Below are 18,963 nucleotides of genomic sequence, written 5' to 3'. Positions count from 1 at the left end.
ATGTCTGGTAAAAAGCAAACATCTTCCCTACAGATGTCAAACCCAACCACATGAAGTCAGAGCATGGGCTACCCCTAGCTTCTGAAGGCCTACAGAACTCTGTACTAACCAATGAAAGCCCAGCCCGTCCCCACCCACCTACACACAGATAAGATTTGCAGAAGTACACGAGCCTTACCATAGGAGGAAACCACCAGGCCATACCTTAGCTGTTATAACTAATTCTGCCTGCTCAGTAATGTACCACTGCATTTCCTCTGGAAATTTAGGGGGCTGAGAAGATACCAAAAGCTAATTTGAAGGGGTCTTTTTGTGTAGAGAACAACATACCAGATACCGAAAGGGCAACACCACAAAACAAACCATGTAATGGAAAAGCTGTACTTGCATTGGTCTATTTAGGTTTGTTACACTTTCGCAGGCAGACTAGTAGCCAGGTTAAACACTGCTATGTGTACATTGCAAGACCCATCCTTTCAAGAGACGCCTCCACACACACACACTATTTCACAGGCTGCAGAGACCACATTTGGGACACGCTCTGCATTCGACATCAAACCTTCTGTAGCAATGAATATGACAAGAATTGATGGCAGACCTCCAAAATCTCTGCATCAACAACAGCTCTTGTAGCTAACCTGTCCTTGTACTGCAGACGGTACTGCATAGCCAAGACTGAGAGATTCCCTTTCAGTTTTGCCCAAAAAGGAACTACAGTTGTCCCTGTACATTTGATAAGTATATTAAATGGAAGTGAGACACACACAGGACCTCGGCACTCTGCATTCAGAGGTAGGCAGGGCACCAGTGCGAAGCAGCCTCAGTTACCAGAGGTAGAAAGAAAATAGGATTAAAACAAGGAAGGATGTAGGACAGGAGCTGAAGATGTATGTTGTCTGCTTATGTCAGAATATAGCTTGACTGAAAACACTTCAGTTTCACTGGGTTCATACAGAAAGAAGCTCCTTCTGACTGCAGAAGCACCACTCTGTATGCTCTACATGCTCTTACCTGATCATATTCTGATGCGCCTGGGTACAGAGGCCAGCCCAAGAACAGTTCCGCTATCACACAGCCCAGAGACCACATGTCAATAGCTTCACAGAATGGTAAACCCAAGATGATTTCAGGAGCTCTGCAAAACAAGATTAAAATGTTCAGCCTAGCATAGAAAGCAAACAGTGTCTATTCACATATTACACAAGCACAGTGTGCAGTGAAACAGAGTTCTCCAGAGATCCCGCCTCATAATGTTAGAAGTGTACAGGTGCAGCACTTCTCACTAGGCCAATAGTGCTTGTCTCATCCTCGTGTAGCAGCACTTATTATTTTTGCTTTACAGCCACTACAAATCAACAGTGCAGGCTTCTAATCCAAGAGGCAAGAACTCAATCAGGAGACATCCCATCCCAATGGAAGTATGTAGCAGCCATCACACAACCCACCCCAGCAGGTCCCCAAAGGCATGTAAGACAGCAGCATGGCATTGTGGGGGTAAGTCCTCCCAGGTGATGCTCCCTCAGCTCAGCTAACCAGTAGCAGAGGAGTCTAGATAGGTTCAGAAGGTTCTCAAGGGCTTTGGCGGCTTTCGCCTGAAGATGACAGTGGTCTGCAGAGCCAAGCCAGGGCATTCGGCAGAAAGAGTATCTCTGAGCTTATACAGGGTTTGTCTGGGCCATCTCAGGGTTAAAAGGTGGAGGAGAACACAGCCAGACACTGTGATGGTGTTTTGTCACGTTGTTTTATGGGACTTTGGGCAACTGAACCGCACCAAGCACAAAACCCGTACCCAACTTCTCTCAGGGAGATTACAGACCAAATGACATGCAGCTTTTAAATCTCAAACCCCAGCAAGAATATTTTTGCCTTACCCTACTGGACAGAAATGTTGCACATGATATTTTAGCACAGCTGTCCCTTTGCCTCAGACACACAGCTGTGAAACCAACACTTGCAGTTCTGCATGCTTACAGGTTGGATTCTGTCCTTGAATTTACATAGAATCCTAGAACACTAGGACTGGAAGGGACCTAGAGGGGCCATCGAGTCCAGCCCCCTGCCCCAATGACAGGACCGAGTACGATCTAAACCATCCCTGATAGACATCTATCTAACCTGTTCTTAATTATCTCCAGCGATGGAGATTCCACAACCTCCCTTGGCAAGTTATTCCACTGTTTGACCACCCTGACAGTTAGGAACTTTTTCCTAATGTCCAACCTAAACCTCCCTTGCTGCAGTTTAAGCCCGTTGCCTCTTGTTCTATCCTCAGACGCCGAGAAGAACAAGTTTTCTCCTTCCTCCTTATGACTCCCTTTTAAATACCCGAAAACCGCTATCATGTCTCCCCTCAATCTTCTCTTTTCCAAACTAAACAAGCCCATTTCTTTCAACCTTTTTTCACAGGTCACATTCTCTAGACCTTTAATCATTCTTGTGGCTCTTTTCTGGACCCTCTCTAGTTTCTCCGCATCTTTTTTGAACTGCAGTGCCCAGAACTGGTCACAGTACTCCAGCTGAGGCCTAACCAGCGCAGAGTAGAGCAGAAGAATGACTTCTCGTGTCTTGTTCACAACACGCCTGTTAATGCATCCCAGAATCATGTTTGCTTTTTTTGCAACAGCATCACACTGTTGACTCATATTTAGCTTGTGGTCCACTATCATTCCTAGATCCCTTTCTGCTGTAGTCATTCCTAGACAGTCTCTCCCCATTCTGTATGTGTGAAACTGATTGTTCCTTCCCAAGTGGAGCACTTGGCATTTGTCCTTATTAAACTTCATATGGTGTAAGGCTGAAGAATCACAGAAGTGTAACTGCCCACAGGCAAACTCAAACCCAGGACCTCTGGAGCTCAGCAAAAGCATCTCTATCGTTTGAACTAAAAGCCAGCTGGCTCTCAGCTTAGGCCGTAGAGGACGCTCATTCTTTCTCTGTGAAGTGGTCTAGGTGCTGCTGCACAGGACAGCAAATCACACATAGGTGTGGGGTTACAGAAGCAGTTACCGGTATTCACCCTGGAAAGTACAGGAAACACTAGAACCATGGTGTCTAACAGTCTCCACTCACTACATGTGGCAAACAGGACACCATATTGTGGCAAATGGGGCTCTTGGAGCGCCAGGCCAGGGCAGGAGCCCCTGCAGTAGATCCCCTGTGGGAATGGGTGATGCAGAGCAGATGGGAGGAAGACCTAGGAAGTAAAGGCATGGGGGTGTATGGTGTTGGGGGAACCATGCTACCCAGCTGCCCAACACGCAGGCCCCCTGTGGACTGCTCTGCCCTGCTGCCCAGACACTGCAGCTCGTTGGAGGACCAAGCCGCCCAACTCCTTGAGCACCAGGACTGCAGCCTAGCTGTGTTGCGGCCATGCAGCACAGGGTGCCAGAAAACATCCTCACCCCCACCCCTATCCAGCCAGTTTATTATAGGTGTGCTGTACCAGAACACACTGGCTTTCTGGGAAAAGGGAGATCTGTGCATATAAAATCCATTAACTCCACAAGTATTTACCAGGGCTTCTCATGCAAATGAAGCAAGCATGTCTGCAAACAGCTATTTAGGTACTAGCCACCTGCTAACAGAGCTACATAATTTACTTCTCAAATTGTGGCAAATGTAGACGTGGCATGTAAACATTGATACAACTTTTACTATGACTTTCATACACAAATCTAGTCTCCACTTTGAAAGTTCTGACATTTGCCGATGGCAAACCAGAAAAAACAGGTATGCATTGTGTAGTAATGGCAAGCTTGCATGCTAAACAGTAATGCTCTGCATCTTTCTTTCTTTATTAATGAAGCTGCTATAAGCAGGCGTATAGTGACTTTAAAAAGCACTCAGAATGTACTTAGAGGTCAAACGGTCAAATTTCAGCACTCCACCTCAGACAGACTGCTGACCCCTGGGCTAGGGAGTGCCTGGCTCTGGGAGAGAGGAAGGGCATTTACTGGGGGTGGGGGAGCGGGGGGGGGGGGACGACCACAAATGTGGTGAGTATGGAAAGACAACTACCAGAAGTCTGGGGCTCTTCGAATTCCTGTTGGACAATGCTGCACAAGAACCTCAGTCCTCCTAGAATCAGCAGATTTCATTTTAACACCAATAGTAGTAGGCATCCTTCAGTCTGCATAGACTATGGATCGTGCCCTTTAAAGTTTCAATTGAGGACTTCATTTACAGCGTCTATTGTGACTATAAAGACCCACACGAGAGTGACAGTCCTTGCTGCATCTCTTGCAGATGTAGTGGGTGTCTGGCAAGCCCTTATTGTGCTTTCTGTGCGCTCGCTTCTCCTCTGCTAGCTGTCTGATCTTCAACTCGCCCTGCTGAAGGCCCTTGTGTAACCCCTGCCTGCTAGATCTTCCCAGTTGTCCAGCTCGATGTCTACCTCTCTGAGGTCTCTCTTGCAGACATCTTTGTAACGCAACTGGGGGCGTCCGGGAGGTCTTTTGCCAGAGGCTAGCTCGCCATACAGGATGTCTTTTGGAATCCTTCCATCATTCATCCTGTGGACGTGGCCAAGCCAGCGGAGTCGACACTGCCTGAGGAGGGTGTGCAAGGCTGGGATTCCTGCTTGGTCGAGGACGGCAGTGTTGGTCACTCTGTCCTTCCATGATATTCCAAGGATGCACCTGAGGCAGCGCAAGTGGAAGATGTTCAGCCTCTTTTCCTGGCGGGCATACCGGTTCCAAGTCTCGCTGCCATAAAGGAGGGTGCTGAGGATGCAGGCTCTGTAGACTTGCATTTTGGTGTGAGTGTACAGCTTGTTGTTATTCCACACTCTCTTGCTGAGTCTGGACAGAGTTGTGGCCGCTTTTCCGATCCTCCTATTTAGCTCAGTGTCCAACGACAGGGTGTCAGTGATGGTGGACCCTAGGTAAACGAACTCGTGGACAACCTCTAACGTATAGCTGTCAATGCTGATTGATGGGGATTCAGCAACATCCTGACCGAGTACGTTCGTCTTCTTTAGGCTGATGGTAAGCCCAAAGTCCTAGCATGCTTTGGAGAACCGATCCAGCAGTTTTTGAACCTGGTCTTCTGTGTGAGACACTACAGCAGCAACACCAATGCAGGCAGGAGAGATGCGTCCCAAACGTGAGCTTGTGCTGCTTTATGCTGGTCTTGGACAGTGTATCCCAACACTTGTGTATCATTTCTCATGTAGCAAACACACATCAAGACAGACGTGTTGCATAATCATCACAGTTAAAGAAGCTCTAACTCTTTATCTTGCTTCACAGCTTTGGACTCCAGCCTAAGATTTCGTGATCACATGACAACCTCCAGCAGGAAACTGAGACGTCCTGCTTAATTCCATTCTCTATCTAATCATTCATCTGACTGTGCATGCTAGGGATCAATTGCTAGGATCACTGTCACATGTGCTCTGTAACATGGGTACTGTATGTCTGGTTACCGCAGCTAATCTAAGTAAATGCACTTTTCACAGCTGTCCAGTCAACTCTTCCTTAGCTGACATGCAGGTCTTCAGGGAATGAGGCAACTGCACTGGACGGCTCAGCTTGGTTATCTGTTCCCCTCAGCACCCTGCTGCACTCTAGTGATCGGGGAGTCGAGCCGATTCAGTACCTGCTACTGGCATACAAGCCGGTCTCTGATGCAGGTGAACCCTTTTAACTAGCTGAGTTCAACAGAGAGAAAACTGTGATAACGGGGCTTTTATTATGACTGTTTGAGTAACAGTGGGCCAGCTGTTACCACACTGCTTCATTTTCATCCCCTGCACTATACTCCAGCGTAGGTGTTCATTTTCTCAGCTAAGTCTTGGCAGGATCTGTTACCTGCAAACATATAACATGTTATGCAAACGTCCATAACAGAATGAAAATGCTTATCCAGAATATCATCACCTGAATATTAAAAAACTGTACCGAGACAGGTTGGTCTGTTTAGTAGTCCAAAGGGATACCACTGAAGGGAGGGCTACACCTGTTAAGTCGCACTGCTTAGCTATTTCATCAGGATTTTCAACTCCAAGTGCCGTTAATCCACCACGTCAAGGCAGTGAACTGCACGTATTCCCTGCTGAGCCTCCTTACAGATCTAACTCTGCTGCCTTTACCTGTGTGCAAGTCACTGTGTGGTAGAGCAGAACACTGCCATCTTGTTCAAACCTGCATGAACATATCTGGTCTGACTCCAATGAAATGAACTGTACAAGGTGATGGATGGTGGAGATGGGATTATTTCTTTGTCCTATGTCTGCACCCAGGGAAAGTCTTGCAATGCAAGAACGCTCACTAGCCCTGAGGTGTTTACATTCTAAACAGATTGTCTTCTCACCAGGCCTCAGTTTTCCCACTGACTCAAGACACAGTTGGTAAGCAACAGCCCTCAGCCTCTTTCACATCTTCTTTTAGACCGTGGCTGCTAACGGCAGCAGTTAGCAGTACTATAATTAGTGACCACTGAAAATGCTGTTGAAACAGGATGGCAGCCAGATGTCACCTTTACCGGCATCTGTCCAGGATTAAAGTTGCAGTGTTGTAGGCACACTGCCCCCAGAATATTAGAGACAAGGTAGGTGTGGTCATATCTTTTATAGGACCAGTTTCTTCAGACCTGAAGATGAGTCCATGTAGCTCAAAAGCTTGTCTCTTTCTAATAAAAGATATCATCCACTTGGTCTCTCTAGGATTAAATTATTAATCTGTCCCAAGGCAGTGGCATGATATCGTAAAAAACTCAGGCTGCTGAACTGTGAACTGTGTCCTGTTTGCCACATGTAGTGAGTGGAGACTGTTAGACACCATGGTTCTAGTGTTTCCTGCACTTTCCAGGGTGAATACCGGTAACTGCTTCTGTAACCCCACACCTATGTGTGGTTTGCTGTCCTGTGCAGCAGCACCTAGACCACTTCACAGAGAAAGAATGAGTGTCCTCTATGGCCTAAGCTGAGAGGCAGCTGGCTTTTAGTTCAGAGGTCCCAGGTTCAAGTTTGCCTGTGGACAGTTACACGTCTGTGATCCCTTAGCCTTACACCACATGTAAGATTACTGGATCTGCCCCACTACTGCTATTACCTGATGTTTCCAACAAATGCCTGCCTCAGTGAGGAGAGTCTTCTCTTGCTCATCCCTCCCAAAGAGGACAGTAATCTAAGTACTGCTCCACTCTCAAGGAAGTGATGGCCCATATCCTACCACACTACAGGTCCCAGGAAATACGATGTGTAGTGCTGTCCCCACTCCTGGAGCTGATCACTGTGAAAGCATCTTTTAAGAGCAGCTTAAACTGTCTGATGGGTCCATTGTTCATGCATCAGCAAAACAGCTGTGTTAGTCTGCATCCACAAATACAAGAAGTCCTGTGGCACCTAATAGACTGACAGAATTTTGAAGCGTGTTTCATGGGCAAAGCCTCACTTTGTCAGATCATTGTTAATGCAACTCCCCTACTAGACATCAATGACACTCAATGGTCTGCTTGGACCCTGACATTCACGTGTCGCCTTCCCATTGTTAGAGCTGTCCAGCAACACTTGAGCTGAGAGTCAGCCAACCCAAGCACACCTCTCCCAAAGGGACCTTACAGCCAGCACAGGAACAGCAATTGCACATGTGTTTTCGATCTTGGCCTGACAAAGCCAAGTCAAATTTCTGCTGGCAACATGGCTCCAGCAGCACAGTCCCCTAGGGTAGCTGCCCAAGAGCCAGGAATGCAATGAGGCAACACAGACTGCAGAAGATGCTTCCCTCCTGTGGTTGCAGCCTGTTCTAAAACAGCCATCACCAAGTGTGCTCACCTCCCTCAAGTGGCTGTCTGTGCTTGGTACCACCATGGAGAGTGCGAAAATCACCGCAGTGTACTCATGATCTCCCTCTCCCCAAACCCTGGCAAGCCACCAGAAGCCAGGTCAGTCCACCTCCCTCACCACAATGTAGATCCAAGTGGATGATGGACTTAGACACAGGATAACAACTTCTACTCTCATTTCCAATACAGAGTGACAGTTTTGGTCCTCTGTACTTACCTCAGTGTGTATTGGAAATGACATTGATCTGATGAAGTGGGTCTGTCTCATGAAAGCTCATCACCAAAGAAATAATTTTGTTAGTCTTTAAAGTGCTACATTTCTGCTCTTCTGTTTTGTTGGAGTACAGACTACCATGGCTACCTCTGTCATTAATCTTCTATTCTGTTACTGTACAATTAAAGCCCAAACTGTACTCACTACAGTAGCTAGCTTGATGCCTAAATTCAGACATATGGACTTTTAAAACAACTTTTTGCCCAGAAGAGCTGAGACCCTATACATCCCATTAAAGTTAGGGGATGTTTGAATGCTTAGCACTACTGGAAAAACCATTGCTCTAAGTTCCTGTATATAAATGTAGCAGCCTCACTTAAGACATCTAGATTTGAAAGTTTTAGCTCAAAAAGCCATTCCTTAGTAAACAGCCAAGACACTGGTGCAAGCTCAGTTAAAAGTGAAGAGAAGACAGGAAACAAATGACTTTGTTTTAAACAGCAACTGAAGTAATACAAGAACTTGTCTCAGTCTTATCACAAACACTATTCTGAAGCTTTAAGATTCATCTCGAAAGCAGTTTTCAATGTGAAACTAAGCCAAAAGCAACACAACACTTCCCAAGGTATAAACTAGCTTCTACGCCTAGAAAGAAGATTTTTAGTTAGCTTCAACACTGATGTAACTTTCAAACTGCATTAAACAGATTTCCACACTGAAGGATTCCTCCCAGTTTGGGTGAAGCAGGGCTAGTTTTAGACAGCATTTGAATACTTGTCTCTGTAGCAATATCTGTCACCACACATGGGGCAGATGGAAGTAGTTTTTAAATTTAGTCAAACAGATACAGCAGAGAAAGCTGCTTCCTTTCCACGAGCCCTTAAGAGACTTCTGTCCCCATGCTCCCACCACGCCAAGGGGCAATGCCTCATTATTTAGTTCTCTTGGGCTGGAAGGACCACAGAGCACTTGAACTATTTTGTCTCAAGCCAGTGAGTGGGCAGCTGTGTGACTGAGAAAAAAACAGTGCTCCATTAAGCATAACCTGATACATGTAGAAATAGAAGGATCTTTGTGAAAGTTACTTTAATAAATGGGCAAATAAAAAAATTGTTGACATAAGAGGTCACGTTACAATGCATTGCAGCCTACGCTGAAAAGTCACCATGAACTGTGAAGGATGGAGCTGAGCTTGGGGCCATCCTTCAGGAAGAGCTGGAAGGGAAAAAGTGCAGCCTGCTCTGTCTATGGCTATGGTGTCCAATACACTTTTCACTCGCCACACGTTGCAAACTGGACACCACGGTGTGGTGAAATGTGGCTCCTTAGAGCTGCACATGTGGAGCACCCTCCACTATGTGCACGTGCCCTTCACTTGGTGGGACAAGCACATGGTGGCAGCAGTGGCTCTAGCCCAGAGCAGCTCTGGTGAGTCACCAGCAGTGGGGGGGCGGCGAGGAACGGACGGACGTGGACAGACTGTGGCAATCCTTAAATTTCTATTGGACACCACTGATCTATACAGACAAAGATGCCCACAGGGGCTTAATAAACCATTTCTCACATCCCTAACAATATTGTTAATTCTGGACAAGTGAGTAGGGGACCAGCAATATGAGCTGGAGCTGCTTCAACCTTCCCCAAAGGGGAACAGAGAGCTGGCTCACTAAGCACTCTTTACATTTCGCCTTATCTGTCTGCAAACCCGCTTCCCTTCAAAGGCTAAACATGGGCATGGCTTGCTTAGTTCGGTGCAATGGACTTCACTTACAATGCTATATACAGGGAGTGACTAGGGAAAAGGACAACAGGTGAGTGACAAGCCTTGGACAAGTCATGAACTTCTGACATTTAAATTGTTATGGCTAATTAAAGTTAATGAATTCCTTTTGAATTGATCAAGACATTTTATAGAATTCAAATCTTTTGCTATGTCAATCGGCAGTGTACTGCAATAGGTCATGTTCTCCTTAGCATGCCCAGAATATGCTAGTTACACTTCACTTCAGACACTTGAAGTGAGGAGGGCTGTGCCTTGAGAGATGTCACATTGCCAAAGTAGGATCTCTATTCACCTGTACATAAATCTCTTCTCATAGCCATTCTCTCCATGACATGCCTGCTTAGGCAAGGGAAGTAATTTTCATTACTACTAGCACACTTAGCCCTCAGACTAGCAGATGTGCCAAGCAAATTTTTCAAACTGTGGTGCCCAGGAACCCCACGATTCAATATCCACTGCCCAGGGCAACTCGGTATCCCTGCATAATGATGGAGGCATACAGCCCCCTGCACCACCTGCCTACGGTCATTTGATTAAAGTAGTAGCTCTCCAAAATTCCACGTCAAAAATAACTGTTCAGTCAATTTGGAACACTCTGCTGCACAGGCTCCTAACCTGAGCTGACCAGCGAACCCCGAGCGTTCATTTCAGAACTTGTACAGTTCATAGTTTCAAATAAAATCTTAGTTCTCTTGTGGTAGGTTAACTGCGGCAATACTGTCTCCTTGGGTCTGCAGACACCCCAAAACAATAGCTGAGCTGTATGAACACCCATGTGCCCTGGCGTCATTTATTTGTGCGTTAGCACTAAAACCCAAGGACAAAACTTGACAGCATTACCCTTTCCATAATCATTTTAACAGGTGAGCCTGGAAAAAGGGGGAGCACAGCTTACAGGGTGTGCAGGGGCAATGGGAACTCCTTCTAGGAAGAAGATGGGGAGAGTGGCAAGGATTGAAGGTAGAGATGTTAGAGAGGGAAAGAAAATAAATAAAGGAAAGATGTAAGAGCAGGCATAAAACTGAGCTCATTTTCCTACTGAGTGATGCCAAGTGTGACTAAGGTACCGGGCATAAATCACAGTGGCTCCATTTATGTGCTGCATGAAGGTGGTGCTGACCCTTATCTTTGTGTAAGCCACCCACCGCTATCAGTAGATACACTACTCTGGACTGACTGAAGGCCTACATTTTCATATAGCCCTCTGGACAATAACTCAGCTCTTCCAAGAGAAATGTCATCCCTGATGCAGTTCTTGCACATCAACTGAAGAAGTGGGGTGCATCTACACCCAACAGGAGACAGTCCTCCAGTGCCTGTTCTACTTTGCAGATGCACAGGTACAGAGAGAGCCTCAGGTTTAAGTCCTTACCTGTAATAGCGTGACTGCAAGTAAGTGGAGCACACAGCTTTAGATACATGGCTGGCTGAGCCAAAGTCTATGACCTTCACTCGGTAGGGCTGTCGGATGGGATCCACCAACATGATGTTCTCTGGTTTCAAATCAGCATGTATCAGACCCAGGCTCTTCAGTTTCATCAAGGCAGTAGCCACTTGCTGCAAAATTGGCCGGATGTACTTTAGGGGAAGTGGGCTGAACTTGTTTTGTTTTAAGAAGTCATATAAGTTCTGTTCTAGCATCTCAAACACAAGGCAGGTATGGTTCTTGTGCTGAAAGCACTCATAAGAACGAACAAAGTTATACTCGTCGGCGTTCTCGCTGCTCAAGCGCGAAAGGATGCTCACTTCTATCTGGCCCTGTCTAGCATAGGAGGGATGGTTCTTCAGGATTTTGATAGCTACAATCTCCTTGGTGCTGCGTTTCCAGCATTTTGCCACCTGTCCAAACGTTCCACGGCCCAGAAACTCTAAGACCTCATAGCTGTTTGTCATGGAGCACAGGATCTCATGCTGGACCAGCTGGTAATCCCCTTCTCCACTGGAGTTACTGCTTTTAGTGGTTACAGCGGTGGTAGTGGCCGCAGCACCCACCGCAGGTCTGTTTTGCAGCATGAGAGGTGGATGTTCCTCAATTATCTGCACACTACCGTTGCTGTCAACCTCTTCACTTTTCCTTTTCAATCCACATTTCTGGTACGGTTCCAGTAAAGAAACGTTGCTCCTGTGTGTGACGGTCTGGCTGTTCTGGAAGGACGTTGTTGCACTGCTGCCTGTAGTGTCTGCAGCTGTAACCACAATATGCTCCACTGAAGGAGCAGGGAGAAGGAGGTTCTGATCGTAAGCAGGGATGCTAAAATTTGCTACCTGGCGAGAGGAACTTGCTTGCCCTTGAGCAGCTGGGAGGTTTTTGCTGTGAGTATAATACTTGTCACTACTGCTCTGGCCTGAAACATCCCAGCCAGCAGACTCCACTTTCAGTTTCTTGGCACTGCAGAAGGCACTCGACGATACTGACGGAGGGGAGAACACCTGCAGCTGTGAGGCCATACCTGAAACAAGGAGAGAGAGAGAGAGATTTGATTAGCAATTAGCATAACAGCAGGTCAAGAAACAGGGAAATCCTCTGTTTGCCTAGCAAACCAAGATCACATTAATCTACGCTCCTTATGTAGCAGATGTGGCCAAACTGTGGCTCATGAGCCATGCATGGCTCTGTTGCAGTAAAAAGTACCATTTGCCGAGCTCTTCCCCCTCTTCTCTACCTACCAACTGGGCTGAGAGGGGAAGCTCAGGCCTTCTGCCCTCTGCAGAGGTGGTGGGATGAAGGGGCTTGTGCCCTGCAGGGGCAAGCACTACCCCACAGAGTAGGTTGTGTGTGTCTTGCAGCTCTCAAACATCTGAAGGTTATTGTATGCAGCTCAGCATATCAGTAAGTCTGGCCATCCACATTACAGAGTTCGAGACCCTTCACCACTAGACCTATATCAGTATGGAAGGCAACAAGGCTTCTTTTCTAATACTGTAGCTGCTCCCATAGCCACCACTCAGGCCTTCTTAGGGACTGGACAGAACATTGCTTTGCCTCTCCTGACAAGCTCCAACACTGACCTTGCTGCAGGAAACCAGTAAAACCCCAGCTCCTTGCTTGCCTTGCCCAGAGGGCATCCTACTGAAAGCAAGGACTTAGGGCTGAGGAAGAAGAGGGGAAGCTGCAGAGCTAATTCAACTTACTCCCATGTTTCCGAACAGCTTTGAGTTGCAATGGCCGTGTCTACACGTGCCCCAAACTTCGAAATGGCCATGCAAATGGCCATTTCGAAGTTTCCTAATGAAGCGCTGAAATGCATATTCAGCGCTTCATTAGCATGCGGGCGGCAGCAGCGCTTCGAAATTGACGCGCCTCCTTTTCGAAAGGAAGCCACCTACTTCGAAGTCCCCTTATTCCCATGAGCTCATGGAGGCCTGAGTGGTGGCTATGGAAGCAGCTACAGTATTAGAAAAGAAGCCTTGTTGCCTTCCATACTGATATAGGTCTAGTGGTGAAGGGTCTCGAACTCTGTAATGTGGATGGCCAGACTTACTGATATGCTGAGCTGCATACATGAGCTCATGGGAATAAGGGGACTTCGAAGTAGGTGGCTTCCTTTCGAAAAGGAGCCCCGTCTGGACGCGCCGCACAGCGGCAAGGCGCGTCAATTTCGAAGCGCTGCTGCCGCCCGCATGCTAATGAAGCGCTGAATATGCATTTCAGAGCTTCATTAGGAAACTTCGAAATGGTCATTTGCATGGCCATTTCGAAGTTTGGGGCACGTGTAGACGTAGCCAATGGGGGTGAACCCTAAGACAAGACAAGATAGCAAAAGAGAGCATTCTTGTAGATCTGGTATCTGAAGCTACCAGGTAACTTGGCATGTCTGACAAGCTTATCTGCATCTCTGCACCCTGACATCCCAAAACACAACCAAACAATGCTAGTAGAAATGGCAGCCTTCCAACTGTCAGTTTGGTTTATTTGCACAGAAGGTTTAAAGAGCCTTCATCAAACACAGTTAAGAGCCCCAGGGTACTAAAAGGATCCAATCCTTCAAGAGATGCACCCACTAACTCCAGTAACTTCAGTGGGCGATAGGGTACTTAATGCTCTCCAGGACCAGCTCCAGGGAAAACAACATTATAAGATGAGTGGGAAAATAAGGAAAGATGACAATACAGCAGCTGCTTAGTCTCTCTGTCTCCATTTTACTCCCTACCCAGTTTATAAACTGAAGTCAATCCTTAGCAAGCAGAAAATCACATTTCACCCAAGAGGCGATTCCCCTCTGCCTTTCCTCACTGGAAGGCTGACAACTGAGAAAAGATAAGAAACTTGTTTATTAAATCCTCTGTTCTTACATTGTGTGAAGAGAGACAAACCAAATTTCCTTCAAGGAAAATACTAAGTTTGGTCCTTCAGAGCAGGCCAATAAGCCACTCATTTTGTCGCCTGACAAATCAGAACCTCACTCACCTTGCCTCTCTACAGTCAGAACCTAGTCACAAATTCACACTATTAATACACATGTTGGAGGACGGGACTAGACAAAAATCTGCAATTCATCACTGAATGAGTCATCTGGGGCTGACAATACCATACTCTTTAGAAGATTCCCCAGCAGTCTGAGAGGTAATACCATCAATAAAATGATCTAGAGCAGTGTTTCCCAAAACGTAGTCCGCAACCCAGTACTGGTCCTGGGAAAAAAAAAATACCGGTCCTTTGAAAATATACAAATTATTGCTACATACTATTATTATTGTGAATAAACAAACAGAAATTGTATCCATTTTTCATTTTTTTTACATGTTTACATTTTTGGGCCACAAAAAAAGGTATTGAAAAAACCTGGGTCCCAACTATACAAAGTCTGGGGAAACCCTGACCTAGAGAGACAACTTGGATTTTTAACAATGTTATCATTCTGGGAAAGGTATTTTGTCTACACTTGCATTTCAATTGCTGGTGCAATCTGTTTTAACAAAAACCATCAACTAGGTATGCAATGGAACCATTATCCTCATAGCAAAAGATGAGTAAATCCACCTTACTACTCAAAGAAAGTTAAATCTTATATGCAGGAAAGTAAATTTTGTTTCTGAGAGGTGTCTTATGACCAGTCTCTGTCTTCATAACTTCTGGGGACAGTTAACTCATTACAAAGCAAATTATGAGCAGAATAACAAGAAAAAATATTACCCAGAATCAACCTAGTGCCCCTAAGACTCACCTGGAAGACTTACTCTAAGTGTTGATTCTTTAAGTGATAGGCACAGTCAAGTCATTGAAAAAACCCATCTCCTTTCCCGAATTTCACTTGGGTGCTAGTGTAGACCTCTGTTCACCTAGCATATAGATGCTTCTGGTTCAATCCTCTGCTAGTAAGGGCTCTGAACAGTGGTCTCTTGCCATGCTAAGTGAATTACCCAAATGCTGGGCTATGATAAAGTCTATGGTGTAGCTTTTCCCTCTTGAAGCTTTTCCACTTTAATCAATTACGAATCAGACCAAAGCAAGACTGAAGCACAGCGAACTCCTCTCTAGTGCAGGAATCAGGGTACACACCTAGAGAGTGCCAGATACTGGTTCAAGACCTCTTCCTGCCTGCTGAGGAGTTTGAACAGGAAGGGTCCATACACCACTGAGTGAGTTTAAACACTACTGCTGTCCAAGAGCAAGATTTAATTGAAGTGGAACAGCTTTACCTGTCTTCCCTCCATCACCATCAGCATAATAATCACCCAGTATAATGATTGGGCTAAGCAGGGAACCAAGCCACAATTTCCCATGACACAGAAACATACTGGTTCTGTATACTGACTTCTGTATCACAGCGTGAAGGGCCACTGGTGGTGAACAGTTATTTACATATACAGTGTACAGTTTACATGGAGGGAGATGTTCATGATCTAAAATCATGACCACACCTTCACTGGGAGATCCTTTCCCACTTACAATACCAGCAAAGTGCTCCAAGAGCAGGACCACCCTCCACAACCAAAAGCAGTCAGGCCCATAAAAACTAATATAACTGCACCTACACCAGGGGAGCCTACTGGCACTGCCTCATCAGTGAGGGATCACCCCTTCTCCTGCATGTCAGCAGACAGGGATAGTGGCCTATTTGGAAATACTAAATTATATTGTAAGAAAAGTGGTCTCTTATCACAGCTGTACTCTGTGCCTTGAAACATTTTTAATCCCAGCAAAAGAAAGCAGTAGAAATGTGGCACTTGAAAGACTAACAAAATGATTTATTCAGTGATGAGCTTTCCTGGGAAAGATCAGATGAAGTGGATCTGCCCCACAAAAGCTCATCACCAAATAAATCATTTTGTTAGTCTTTAAAGTGCTACATTTCTACTGCTTTGTTTTGTTGGAGTACAGACTAACACGGCCACCTTTGTCACTTTTTTAAAATGGGGATGGAACATTAGAATTTCCTGGGATTAAAAAGTCAAATGTATCCCACAAAACAGCTTCTTTGATGTAGAATCAGGCTTCTCCAATTTTACTAATCTTAAAATAGAATGAGCCAGGACCAGTTATTCCCACTCACAGATAATCTTTAAAGGCAAAATTACAGGCTCAGATCTTTAGACCAACAATAGGATTGGCTGGATACCCATACGGGAAAAGTAGCTTCGGCTACTTGGTGGGAGCAGTGAAGCGACTCTCAGGGCAGCAGGTTCAGAACCGCACTCCACAAAACAAAGTCACGTACTCACGTCTTATTGAGTGTAAAACAGTAATTGCAAACCAACCATGCTCAGCGCACTGTACGCGCCCGCCGCCGGCTCCGAGCACACAGGCTCCGGCAGGGGCTCGCTTGGTGGCGCTTTGTTATAGGCTGAAGCAGGGGCCTGCGGCGCGATCTGTGTCGGGCCCGCTCGGCTCTCGGTTACACAGCCCGCGACAAGAGGGCTGGGGCCGCCCGAGCTCGGTCACCCAGCGGCCCGCTCCCGGCGCTGCCCCGTACACGGCGGCCCGGCCCGAACCACGCTGCCCACCCCCGCGGCTGCCCGAGCGGCCCCGCGAGTGTCCCGGCCGCACTCACCGCTGGTGGGGGGGTCTCAGCCGCGAGCTGGAGCTGCTAGGGGGACACGAGGGGAGGCGCGGCCCCGGAGCGGGCGCATCATAGCCCCGGAGCGGCCGCCGCTCCAGGCCCGCCCCGGTTGGGGGGAGCCTCCAGGCCGCTCCGCCGTCGTTGGTGCCGCCGCCGCCAGGCTCGGCCCGGCCCGGCCCGGCCACGCCCCACTCCGCGCCCCCCCGCTCGCCAGGCCCCGCTTCCCTGCGGCCCGCTCCAGCTCCCACAGCGCTCCGGGCCCTCGGCTGCCAACACCAGACTGAGCCAGCCGAGCGCCGAACGCGACCCAACCCTGGGGCAGCCGAGCGCCGAGGCATTGAACCAGGGTCACGTGACGGATAAGGCTCTCGCCATCCCAGGTAGCCAGGCGGAAGTGAGAAGCCGGAAAGCGGAAGCCCCTAGCTCTGAGGCGTAGGCTTCTGAGGTCAAGGATGATGCGGCTCGACCCTTGCGCGCTTCTGTCCCTTCCTGTCGCTGCACTCGGCCACTTCGATGGAACCCCTACTGCCAATTACCCGCCTCCAGGTTCCCCGGGCCAGATGGAGATGGTGGCCTTAAATAAGAATGGCCATACTGGGTCAGACCAAAGGTCCATCCAGCCCAGTATCCCGTCTGCCGACGGTGGCCAATGCCAGGTGCCCCAGAGAAGGAGAACAGCAGACAATGATCAAGTGATTTATCTCCTGCCATCCATCTCCTGCCCTTGTTCTGAAGGCTAGGGCACCATACTTTATCCCTGGCTAATAGCCATTTATGGACCTAACCTGCAAAAATTTATCAAGCCCTTTTTTAAACCCTAATAGAGTCCTGGCCTTCACAGCCTCCTCCGGCAAGGAGTTCCACAGGTTGACTGTGCGCTGTGTGAAGAAAAATTTCCTTTTATTAGTTTTGAACCTACTACCCATCAATTTCATTTGGTGTCCCCTAGTTCTTGTATTATGGGAAAAGGTAAATAATTTTTCTATATTTACTTTCTCCAGACCATTCATGATTTTATATACCTCTATCATATCACCCCTCAGTCGCCTCTTCTCCAGACTGAAAAGTCCCAGTGTCTCTAGCCTCTCCCCATATGGGACCCGTTCCAAACCCCTAATCACCTTAGTCGCCCTTTTCTGAACCTTTTCTAATGCCAATATATCTTTTTTGAGGTGAGGAGACCACATCTGCACGCAGTACTCAAGATGTGGGCGTACCATAGTTTTATATAGGGGAAGTATGATATCTTTTGTCTTATTATCTATCCCTTTTTTAATAATTCCTAACATCCTATTTGCTTTACTAACTGCCGCTGCACACTGCGTGGATGTCTTCAGAGAACTATCCACTATAACTCCAAGATCCCTTTCCTGATCTGTCGTAGCTAAATTTGACCCCATCATGTTGTACGTGTAATTTGGGTTATTTGGCCTGGCCCTCTTGCCACAGAAACTAGCCCCGCTGCCCGGGCTGGCGTGTCGTCAGCCACCCTGCACACAGCGGGCTCCAGTTCTCAGCCTCCGCAGGACCAGCTCCGGAAGGGCAGGGTTGAGCGTGGAAAGCGCTTGCTGGTGTAAGGGGGGCGGTACACCCACCTTCCCGCCCAATGGGCCGACAGGAGGCTCCCGCAGCCTCTGCCTGGCACTGCAGACCGGCACCGGCTCATGCCTGGCTTTGGACCTCAGCGGGGAGCAGGACCCTGGAAAACTGGAATCTTCTCTAGCCGCTCCACCCCAACCTTCCACACAGCAGCTCAACTCCTACCCCTCCCAGCTGGGCGGATGGGAACACCTCTGTTCACTACCCGCGTAGCTAACACGAACATGACTGTTCTCTCCTTCTCGAGCTCTGCTCCCTACAGGTACGAAGTTATAATGTATTTGATTTTACTTGCACAGCATTTTGTATGCTATGTGTTCATTATTCAATAAATTCTATCTCCTAGAACTTGCTGCACAATATCTAGCTGGGACCAGAACACCCACTTGTTCCTGCGCAGCGTGACAACTTTAGGGATCAGTGAAAAAACAATAGGACAGTGACAAAGGTAATGTGAGCACCACAGAATAAACAGGGACATTGCCAGTGTTTTATCCACAGATGCACACCAATCACTACACAATGCTTAAGAGGAGGCCATGGCAGAGGACAGCACAATGCTTTTGCTTGCTGTTCACCAG

The 18,963-nt window shown here is 47.4% G+C and overlaps 1 protein-coding gene across 1 annotated transcript in view; it reads right to left on the bottom strand.

The window, feature by feature from the left end:
- The window catches only part of HIPK1 (homeodomain interacting protein kinase 1), a 35,682-nt gene extending 18,662 nt beyond the window's left edge, over positions 1-17,020 (bottom strand). The window contains exons 1-3 of the mRNA XM_074977302.1: positions 16,775-17,020; positions 11,155-12,232; positions 1,012-1,135 (exon numbers count right to left, since the gene is read on the bottom strand). Of these exons, the coding sequence (XP_074833403.1) occupies positions 1,012-1,135; positions 11,155-12,230 (1,200 nt within the window). The 5' untranslated portion in view covers positions 12,231-12,232; positions 16,775-17,020. The remainder of the gene's footprint in view (positions 1-1,011; positions 1,136-11,154; positions 12,233-16,774) is intronic.
- Between the last annotated feature and the right edge of the window lie 1,943 nt (positions 17,021-18,963).

This window comes from Carettochelys insculpta, chromosome 26 (genome assembly GCF_033958435.1).
Source record: "Carettochelys insculpta isolate YL-2023 chromosome 26, ASM3395843v1, whole genome shotgun sequence".
NCBI lineage: Eukaryota > Metazoa > Chordata > Testudines > Carettochelyidae > Carettochelys > Carettochelys insculpta.
This window is presented reverse-complemented; position numbering and strand designations above follow the sequence as displayed.